The following is an 11,450-nucleotide window of genomic DNA, read 5'->3' as shown; positions in this document are numbered from 1 at the left end:
TTGTCTTTTCGTTGGAGGTGCAATCATTGTGATGAGTGTTATGTCTTCCAAGAAAGAGGAAAAAAGAGCAAACGCCCAGCAGGAGGAAGCTAACGATATTGTAGAAACCGGTGACTCTGATGAATCAAAGGAGAAGACAGAAGAAAACTCTGACTCTTTGGAGATCGTATTGGAAGAGACTTCAAGTGAAGAAGAAATTTTCCAATTTTCTGAAGAAACAAAAAATGGTGAAGAATTGCAAGAAACTTATGTACTAGAAATTAGGGAAACATCGGAGGATAATGAACCAGAAGATAATGAAACTTTGGTAATTGAATAATCTTCAGAAAAGGAGGAAAATTCGGATTATTCTGAGAGCGAAAAGGAGGAAGATATTTTGGGCTCTTCCGTTCAAAACCAATCTAGTTTATTGCCTGACGAAATGGGAGAATCATTGGAAGAGAATGAAGATTCAGACGAAAAAGAAGAATCGGAACAAAATACTGAAGATTCAGAAAAGGAGGAAGAATCAGTACAAAATACTAAATATTCAGATGATGAGGAAGAATCAGTACAAAATAGAGAAGATTCCGATGATGAGGAGAAATCAGTACAAAATACTGAAGATTCAGAAGAGGAGGAAAATTCAGATACCCCTGAAAGCGAAATGAAGGAACAGTTTTTCCATCCAAAATCGATCTAGTTTCTTGCCTGACGAAATGGAAGAATCAGAGGAAGAGGACGAAGAATTAGAGGAAGAGGAAAAATCAGAACAAAATACTGAAGATTCAGATGATGAGGAAGAATCAGTACAAAATACGGAAGATTCAGATGATGAAAAAAGCTCAATACAAAATACTGAAGATTCAGAAGAGGAGGAAAATTCAGATTCTTCTGAAAGCGAAATGGAGGAAAACCTTTTGAGCATTTCCGTCCAAAACCGATTTAGTTTCTTGTCTGACGAAATGGAAGAATCAGAGGAAGAGGATGAAGATTCATATGATGAAGAAGAATCGGAACAAAATACTGAAGATTCAGAAGAGGACGAATCAGAACAAAATATTAAAGATTCAGATGAGGAAGAATCAATACAAAATACTGAAGATTCATATGATGAAGAAGAATCAGAACAAAATACTGAAGATTCAGATGATGAAGAAGAAACAGAACAAAATACTGAAGATTCAGTAAGTGATGAGGAATCAGAGGAAGAAAAAGTATCAGAGGAAGAAAAAGTATCAGAGGAAGAAAAAGAATCAGAGGGAGAGGCAGAAGAAGAATCAGAGGAAGAAGAAGAATCAGAGGAAGAGGATGAAGATTCAGATGATAAGGAAGAATCGGAACAAAATACTGAAGGTTCAGAAAAAGAGGATGAAGAAACCGAAGACGAACCCTGCAAAGGCAAAGGTCATCATCTGCCAAAGCAAGAGCGTCCTAAAGGAATGCCCCGCAGAGGATTCAAAGGTCGTCAAAAGCCTACAACACAAAACGCAGGACCAAAAAAGACCAGCAATAAGGACACAAAGGCCAAGAACCGAAAGAAGCAAAATGTTGAAAAACACCCCAAGATGCATATTCCCAGGAATCAGTTCCAGAGGAACAAAAGGATGGTGTAAATCTGACGTGTCTCCCTGGGAGGATGCTTGGACCAGCCTAGAAGGCTGGCTTTAAAGAAAGGAATAGCTGAGCTGCTTCTAGTATACTATGTTCCCTGGTGAGGAGGTACAAAGTCTTCGTCAGGTGAACAAAGGGTCGGATATCTAGGTCTATTCTTTCGGACACTAACCTTCGGGTGGTTCTGGGGGAATAACCTAGAAGACCGGCTATGCAGAGGGAAAACGCTCGGCTTTTTCTACTATGCAGTCAAATCCTTATAGGATGTCCCAAGAGATTTTATCTACTGAGGTACGTCTGAAGAGGTGAACCACTTGCTGTGTAACAGCCTGGGATAAATAGTACTCAAATAGACAACCCAGCTTCAGAAATTAGGCTTCACTGAAAAAAAAAAAAAAAAAAAAAAAAAAAAAAAAAAAAAAAAAAAAAAAAAAAAAAAAAAGCTAAAATATCTCAAAAGAATATAAATTAAAAAAAAAAATAGAAAATCTAAAATAGAAAATCCCCCAAAATTATTAAAAAATTAAAAAAGTAATTAAAAAATCCCAAAAAATTAAAAACTAGATCCAAAAATAAAATGAAAAGACCCAAAAATAGAAAAACTACAGAATAAAAAAAAATATAAAAAAAGGAAAAACCCCCCCGAAATAATTTTTTTTAAAAAGCAGAAAAATATAAAAATAAAAGAGGGGAAGAGGGTCCTTGGAACCAAGCCTGCAAAAATGACAGATGGCCAACCCCACCTGATGAGCCCCTTGGTAAGGGCGAAACCCTTATGTCTCTCACAGTAGTAGTAGTAGTAGTATATATATATATATATATATATATATATATATATATATATATATATATATATATATATATATATATATTCAAATAAACCATATATATTTGATACATTAATGTCTGGATTTTCTTGACAACCTCGGGATCAGAGCCCCAAGCGAAATCACACAAAGACAAGAGCTTGTGACAAGCCGGGAGTCGAACCCTGGTCCGGCAAACTTGTATAGACAGTTACTTCGTGGCCAAGTGGTAAGTCACTGTCTATATAAGTTTGCCGGACCAGGGTTCGACTCCCAGCCGGTCACAAGCTCTTGTCTTTGTGTGATTTCGCCTGGGGCTCTGATCCCGAGGTCGTTAAAGTATAAAAAATATATGGCTTATTTGATATGAAATGTGGAAAATGTATCACACACACATATATGTATATATATATATATATATATATATATATATATATATATATATATATATATATATATATATATATATATATATGTAATTGTCATGGCAGGTACCTCAATATTTCAGATATGTTTATTAAAGGGATTACATTTATCACTCTTCTTCCCAAGATTATCAGGGCCAACTGCCTCCCTCTTCAGGTGAGTCGACATACTTGAAGAAGAAGGCAGCTGACCCCCTTCCCCCAAAAGGCTTGGAAAGAATGATGGAAAAATACATTCTCAGATGTCAACCAATCTGAATTATTGAGGCCCTTAAAGCTACTTTATAAATATATATATATATAAATATATATATATATATATATATATATACATATATATATATACTGTATATATATGTATATGAATATATGTATACTATTAACTTGGAACTTTTGTCATGTATACATACACACAGGGTGGGCCAAAAGTTTCGGTACATAAGAAAAATTAATATTTGATGGATAACTGTTTTTATTCATATGTGCCCAATTGATTACCATCGTTTCGAAAACGAATATGTGTTTTGGAAGTCATGGTAAGTACATAGAGCACTTTATATAAGAAAGACCGTTTTCTGACATAAAAGGGGTATTTTCTCCATGTATGGAAACTTTAGGTCCACCCTATATATATATGTATGTATGTATATATATATATATATATATATATATATATATATATATATATATATATATATATATATATATATATATTTATGTGTGTGTGTAAAATCCACAGGAAACAGGAGAGTAAAAGACCAGGTACCAAGCGCTTTCGTGTATTACGTAAACTTCAGGATACAGAGTGAAATAAAAAAATATAAAGTCATACAAAAAAGAAACCTAACAAAACTGAAATAAAAGCCACAAACAAGCAAAGCATCATCAATATGCTTAAGTACTAAATAGTCGTTAAACATTTCTAAACAATTGTCGTTATGTAATAAAAAGCTAATATCATAATCATTGAACTAAAGAAGTACAATGTAAATATTTAGTTCAATGATTATGATATTATTAGCATTTGATTACATAACGACAATTGTTTATTCCTTTATAACGACTATTTATTACTTAAGCATATCCAGTAGATTACCTTTGAACTTCAGGAAAAATCTCTTATGCAATCCAGTAGATTTCCTTTGAATTTCAGGAATATACCTTATGCAATCCAATAGATTTCCTTTGAATTTCAGGAAAAATCCCTTACACAATCCAGTAGATTTCCTTTGAATTTCAGGAAAAATCCCTTATGCAATCCACTAGATTTCCTTTGAATTTCGGGAAAAATCCCTTACGCAATCCAGTATATTTCCTTTGAATTTCAGGAAAAATCTCTTATGCAATCCAGTAGATTTCCTTTGAATTTCAGGAAAAATCCCTTATGCAATCCAGTAGATTTCCTTTGCATTTCAGGAAAAATCCCTTACGCAATCCAGTAGAATTCCTTTGAATTTCAGGAAAAATCCCCTACGCAATCCGGTAGATTTCCTTTGAATTTCAGGAAAAATCTCTTATGCAATCCAGTATATTTCCTTTGAATTTCAGGAAAAATCTCTTACGCAATCCAGTAGATTTCCTTTGAATTTCAGGAAAAATCTTTTACGCAATCCAGTAGATTTCCTTTGAATTTCAGGAAAAATCCCTTACACAATCCAGTAGATTTCCTTTGAATTTCGGGAAAAATCCCTTACGCAATCCAGTAGATTTCCTTTGAATTTCAGGAAAAATCCCTTACGCAATCCAGTATATTTCCTTTGAATTTCAGGAAAAATCTTACGCAATCCAGTATATTTCCTTTGAATTTCAGGAAAAATCCCTTACCAATCCAGTAGATTTCTTTTGAATTTCAGGAAAAATCCCTTACACAATCCAGTAGATTTCCTTTGAATCTCAGGAAAAATCCCCTACACAATCCAGTAGATTTCCTTTGAATTTCAGGAAAAATCCCTTACGCAATCCAGTAGATTTCCTTTGAATTTCAGGAAAAATCCCTTACGCAATCCAGTAGATTTCCTTTGAATTTCAGGAAAAATCCCTTACACATTCCAGTAGATTTCCTTTGAATTTCAGGAAAAATCTCTCACGCAATCCAGTAGACTTCCTTTGAATTTCAGGAAAAATCTCTTACGCAATCCAGTAGATTTCCTTTGAATTTCAGGAAAAATCCCTTACGCAATCCAGTAGACTTCCTTTGAATTTCAGGAAAAATCTCTTACGCAATCCAGTAGATTTCCTTTGAATTTCAGGAAAAATCCCTTACGCGATCCAGTAGACTTCCTTTGAATTTCAGGAAAAATCCCTTACGCAATCCAGTAGATTTCCTTTGAATTTCAGGAAAAATCCCTTACGCAATCCAGTAGACTTCCTTTGAATTTCAGGAAAAATCCCTTACGCAATCCAGTAGATTTCCTTTGAATTTCAGGAAAAATCCCTTACGCAATCCAGTAGACTTCCTTTGAATTTCAGGAAAAATCCCTTACGCAATCCAGTAGATTTCCTTTGAATTTCAGGAAAAATCCCTTACGCAATCCAGTAGACTTCTTTTGAATTTCAGGAAAAATCCCTTACGCAATCCAGTAGATTTCCTTTGAATTTCAGGAAAAATCCCTTATGCAATCTAGTAGATTTCTTTTGAATTTCAGAAAAAATCCCTTACGCAATCCAGTAGATTTCCTTTGAATTTCAGGTAAAATATCTTACGCAATCCAGTAGATTTCCTTTGAATTTCGGGAAAAATCCCTTACGCAATCCAGTAGATTTCCTTTGAATTTCGGGAAAAATCCCTTACGCAATCCAGTATATTTCCTTTGAATTTCAGGAAAAATCCCTTATGCAATCCAGTAGATTTCCTTTGAATCTCAGGAAAAATCCCCTACGCAATCCAGTAGATTTCCTTTGAATTTCAGGAAAATTCCCTTACGCAATCCAGTAGATTTCCTTTGAATTTCAGGAAAAATCCCTTACGCAATCCAGTAGATTTCCTTTGAATTTCAGGAAAAATCCCTTATGCAATCTAGTAATTTCTTTTGAATTTCAGAAAAAATCCCTTACGCAATCCAGTAGATTTCCTTTGAATTTCAGAAAAAATCCCTCATGCAATGCAGTAATTTCCTTTGAATTTCAGGAAAAATCTCTTATGCAACCCAGTAGATTTCCTTTGAATTTCAGGAAAAATCCCTTACACAATCCAGTAGATTTCCTTTGAATTTCGGGAAAAATCCCTTACGCAATCCAGTATATTTCCTTTGAATTTCAGGGAAAATCTCTTACGCAATCCAGTAGATTTCCTTTGAATTTCAGGAAAAATCTCTTACGCAATCCAGTAGATTTCCTTTGAATTTCAGGAAAAATCTCTTACGCAATCCAGTAATTTCCTTTGAATTTCAGGAAAAATCTCTTACGCAATCCAGTAGATTTCCTTTGAATTTCAGGAAAAATCTCTTACGCAATCCAGTAATTTCCTTTGAATTTCAGGAAAAATCCCTTACGCAATCCAGTAGACTTCTTTTGAATTTCAGGAAAAATCCCTTACGCAATCCAGTAGATTTCCTTTGAATTTCAGGAAAAATCCCTTATGCAATCTAGTAGATTTCTTTTGAAATTCAGAAAAAATCCCTTACGCAATCCAGTAGATTTCCTTTGAATTTCAGAAAAAATCCCTCATGCAATGCAGTAATTTCCTTTGAATTTCAGGAAAAATCTCTTATGCAACCCCGTAGATTTCCTTTGAATTACAGGAAAAATATCTTACGCAATCCAGTAGATTTCCTTTGAATTTCAGGAAAAATCCCTTACGCAATCCAGTAGATTTCCTTTGAATTTCGGGAAAAATCCCTTACGCAATCCAGTATATTTCCTTTGAATTTCAGGAAAAATCCCTTATGCAATCCAGTAGATTTCCTTTGAATCTCAGGAAAAATCCCCTACGCAATCCAGTAGATTTCCTTTGAATTTCAGGAAAATTCCCTTACGCAATCCAGTAGATTTCCTTTGAATTTCAGGAAAAATCCCTTACGCAATCCAGTAGATTTCCTTTGAATTTCAGAAAAAATCCCTTATGCAATCTAGTAATTTCTTTTGAATTTCAGAAAAAATCCCTTACGCAATCCAGTAGATTTCCTTTGAATTTCAGAAAAAATCCCTCATGCAATGCAGTAATTTCCTTTGAATTTCAGGAAAAATCTCTTATGCAACCCAGTAGATTTCCTTTGAATTTCAGGAAAAATCCCTTACACAATCCAGTAGATTTCCTTTGAATTTCGGGAAAAATCCCTTACGCAATCCAGTATATTTCCTTTGAATTTCAGGGAAAATCTCTTACGCAATCCAGTAGATTTCCTTTGAATTTCAGGAAAAATCTCTTACGCAATCCAGTAGATTTCCTTTGAATTTCAGGAAAAATCTCTTACGCAATCCAGTAATTTCCTTTGAATTTCAGGAAAAATCTCTTACGCAATCCAGTAGATTTCCTTTGAATTTCAGGAAAAATCTCTTACGCAATCCAGTAATTTCCTTTGAATTTCAGGAAAAATCCCTTACGCAATCCAGTAGACTTCTTTTGAATTTCAGGAAAAATCCCTTACGCAATCCAGTAGATTTCCTTTGAATTTCAGGAAAAATCCCTTATGCAATCTAGTAGATTTCTTTTGAATTTCAGAAAAAATCCCTTACGCAATCCAGTAGATTTCCTTTGAATTTCAGAAAAAATCCCTCATGCAATGCAGTAATTTCCTTTGAATTTCAGGAAAAATCTCTTATGCAACCCCGTAGATTTCCTTTGAATTTCAGGAAAAATATCTTACGCAATCCAGTAGATTTCCTTTGAATTTCAGGAAAAATCCCTTACGCAATCCAGTAGATTTCCTTTGAATTTCGGGAAAAATCCCTTACGCAATCCAGTATATTTCCTTTGAATTTCAGGAAAAATCCCTTATGCAATCCAGTAGATTTCCTTTGAATCTCAGGAAAAATCCCCTACGCAATCCAGTAGATTTCCTTTGAATTTCAGGAAAATTCCCTTACGCAATCCAGTAGATTTCCTTTGAATTTCAGGAAAAATCCCTTACGCAATCCAGTAGATTTCCTTTGAATTTCAGAAAAAATCCCTTATGCAATCTAGTAATTTCTTTTGAATTTCAGAAAAAATCCCTTACGCAATCCAGTAGATTTCCTTTGAATTTCAGAAAAAATCCCTCATGCAATGCAGTAATTTCCTTTGAATTTCAGGAAAAATCTCTTATGCAACCCAGTAGATTTCCTTTGAATTTCAGGAAAAATCCCTTACACAATCCAGTAGATTTCCTTTGAATTTCGGGAAAAATCCCTTACGCAATCCAGTATATTTCCTTTGAATTTCAGGTAAAATCTCTTACGCAATCCAGTAGATTTCCTTTGAATTTCAGGAAAAATCTCTTACGCAATCCAGTAGATTTCCTTTGAATTTCAGGAAAAATCTCTTACGCAATCCAGTAATTTCCTTTGAATTTCAGGAAAAATCTTTTACGCAATCCAGTAGATTTCCTTTGAATTTCAGGAAAAATCCTTTACGCAATCCAGTATATTTCCTTTGAATTTCAGGAAAAATCTCTTACGCAATCCAGTAGATTTCCTTTGAATTTCAGGAAAAATCTCTTACGCAATCCAGTAGATTTCCTTTGAATTTCAGGAAAAATCTCTTACGCAATCCAGTAGAATTCCTTCCCCTTCTACAAAAGCAGTTGAGAAAAAATAAGATATTCTAGCAGAAACTTGGAGGGCCTTCTTACTATATTCCTTTTTATTTTGGTAATTTTACTCCTAGTGTTTACTCTGTTCCAACAACATAATCATCGAGCAAGAACAATAAATTGACAAACTTAAATTTTATACATATACGAACGCTATGCTCCCGTCCGTTTTCCATTATTAATGTTAAAGTAAGTGATATCAGCTCAGAATTCAGTCGTTGTAAACCCTGGAGATTTACAAGACTGAATATTAATGATGATAAAAGCTCTATAGTTATGGAAAATTAATTATATTTTCTCTATATTTCATTGTAGAGAAGTAAATTTCTCATAGAACCTTTCAACAATTTCAAAAATTAATTGGCCAGGCGAGGCTCTCAGTGGGTCTAGACAATCAAAATCAAAGTACATAATACATTATTATTATTATTATTATTATTATTATTAATATTATTATTATTATTACTATCTAAGCTACAACTCTAGTTGGAAAAGCGGGATGCTATAAGCCCAAGAGATCTAACAGGAAAAATAGTAAGTGAGGAAAGGAATGGATAAATATAGATAGAAATATTGTACCATCATTCAAGCGAACTCTAACCCAAGACAGTAAAGGTCCATGATACAAAGGCTATGACACTACCAAAGACTAGAGAACAATGGGTTAATTTTGGAGTGTCCTTCTAGAGGAATCACTTACTCTAGCTGTAGAGTCTCTTCTACCCATGTCAAGTGGAGAGTGGCAACGGAAAAATTACAATGCAGTCGTTAACCGGTTGAGTGAAGAATTTTCCGGTTATCTTAGTGTTTTCAGGTGTGAGAGGAAAGATAAGAATGAGTAAACAATAGGCCAGACTATTGGGTGTATGTGTAGGCAAAGGAAATATGATCCGTACCCAGAGATAGATACAAAGTAGTACTATCTAGCTAATCCAAGCATCCAGTAACTCTCTTGCGGTAGATATGAATTTTTGGTGGAAGTAAATTTGTCTAGTTTCATTTCGAGTTTTAACAGAATACATAGATACTCACCAGAACGTCAGCCAGGCAAGCCTAACCCTCCATTGTGTCGCCCAACCACAGCAGTGGCCTCCCCAGTTATCAGCTAAACTCACGATCCCGGGCTGGGATCTATCTGCTGACAAGCGAATGCTAGACAAACACGTTACCGCTGTACTATTATTATTATTATTATTATTATTATTATTATTATTATAATCCAAGAAAGTGGAAGGCCATGATACAGCAGCTATGGCACTATCCAAGACTAGAGAACAATGGTTTGATTTTGGAGTGTTCTTCTCTTAGAAGAGCTTTTACCATAGCTAAATGGTCTCTTCTACCCTAACCTAGAGGAGAGTAACCACTGAACAACTACATTGCAGTAGTTAACCCTTTCTTCAAAGAAGAATTGTTTGGCATTCCCAGTGATGTCAGGTGTGTGAGGAGAGGATAATGTGTGAAGAATAGGTCAGAATGTGTAGGCAAAGACAAAATGAACCATAACCAGCGAGAAGGATCCAATGCAGTACTGTTTGGGCAGTCAAAAGACCCAATAAGGCTAGTAATATAGTGTCATTGGGACGCGATTCTTTATTCACTGTTAGGTAATCAGTGTTAGGTAATCTTCAATGAGATAATATGCTATTTATCTTACGCTTTCATGGATATTATAATTACCTTTATAAAATGTATTTTAGGCGGCTACGATATTTTTAACTCCCTCAGGAGGCAATCTCAAGTCGTAAACGAGAGACGTTGTATTGACATGAATAATGAAAAACTTCTCCAGGAAATGCTAAATGTTTATAGCAAACAATCTTACAACTTAGAAATGTACAAAGAGTAGGCCAGATATCAACAGAGGGCTGTTAATTTTCCATTTACGTGCAATGATAAAAACTGTATGTTATATTCGCCTAGAATTCAACCGATGACATCATAGGACCCATTTTATACACAAATACAAATAAATTTATATATATATATATATATATATATATATATATATATATATATATATATATATATATATATATATACACTGTATATATACATATCAGAGTGGGTATACCTTAACGAGGTGAAAGTTTGTTTACCGCCATAATCAGGAAAGCTGCATTAGTCACGGCCACTCATACTAGGTTGGTTTGCTGTGAGCAATCAAACGAAAATCTCCTACCATCACCAATCCACAATGACCAGCGTGGTGATGAAAATGGCCAAATCCTGGGCATAACCAAAACAGGTTTGAGGCCTTTGTCCTGCAGTGGACTAGAAATGCCTGCATTTGTTGTTGTTATTATTGTTGTTTTTGTTATTGTTGTTGTTGTTGTTGTGTGAGTGTCTGTGCACACGTGTATGTATATAACAGGAATTCATTGCTCCCATGGTATTAATCTGTTTCTTTTGTCTTTTGAAAACGTTTCTTCTACATTCATCATCTATTCAGTGCTAATGTCAACAAACTTTTGCTTGAAAACTGTACATAAAAAGACCAGTTGGACCATTGTGGAAAATTCTCGCAAGAGTCATTGAAATCAAATCCTCTTTTATTCTTCAAACAAAAGAGCATCTAAACTATCAATAAACAAGAACTCATTCATTTTTAATCTCCCTTTGTTAGATGCAGAACTCATGTTTCTACAAAAGAGTTCCTGGAAGTGGAGTCACGAATATTTCATGATATGTTCGTATTTTCTCGATTTTAGTGACTACGCTGAAAAAGAGCACTACATTATTCAATGTTTTATATATGCATATTTGTATTTCTACAAACAAACAAATAAACACACACATACACACATATATATATATATATATATATATATATATATATATATACATATATATATATATATATATACATATATATGTATACACACACACACATATAT

General features: G+C 34.2%; 1 protein-coding gene across 1 annotated transcript; it reads left to right on the top strand.

Moving 5' to 3' along the window:
* The first annotated feature begins 698 nt into the window (after positions 1-698).
* LOC137615123 (cilia- and flagella-associated protein 251-like) lies at positions 699-1,595 on the top strand. Its single transcript, XM_068344754.1, has one exon. It carries the CDS (start codon positions 699-701, stop codon positions 1,593-1,595), a length of 897 nt encoding a protein of 298 aa, XP_068200855.1.
* Positions 1,596-11,450: the final 9,855 nt, after the last annotated feature.

The sequence above is a fragment of the Palaemon carinicauda genome, chromosome 21 (genome assembly GCF_036898095.1).
Source record: "Palaemon carinicauda isolate YSFRI2023 chromosome 21, ASM3689809v2, whole genome shotgun sequence".
Taxonomy (NCBI): domain Eukaryota; kingdom Metazoa; phylum Arthropoda; class Malacostraca; order Decapoda; family Palaemonidae; genus Palaemon; species Palaemon carinicauda.
This window is presented reverse-complemented; position numbering and strand designations above follow the sequence as displayed.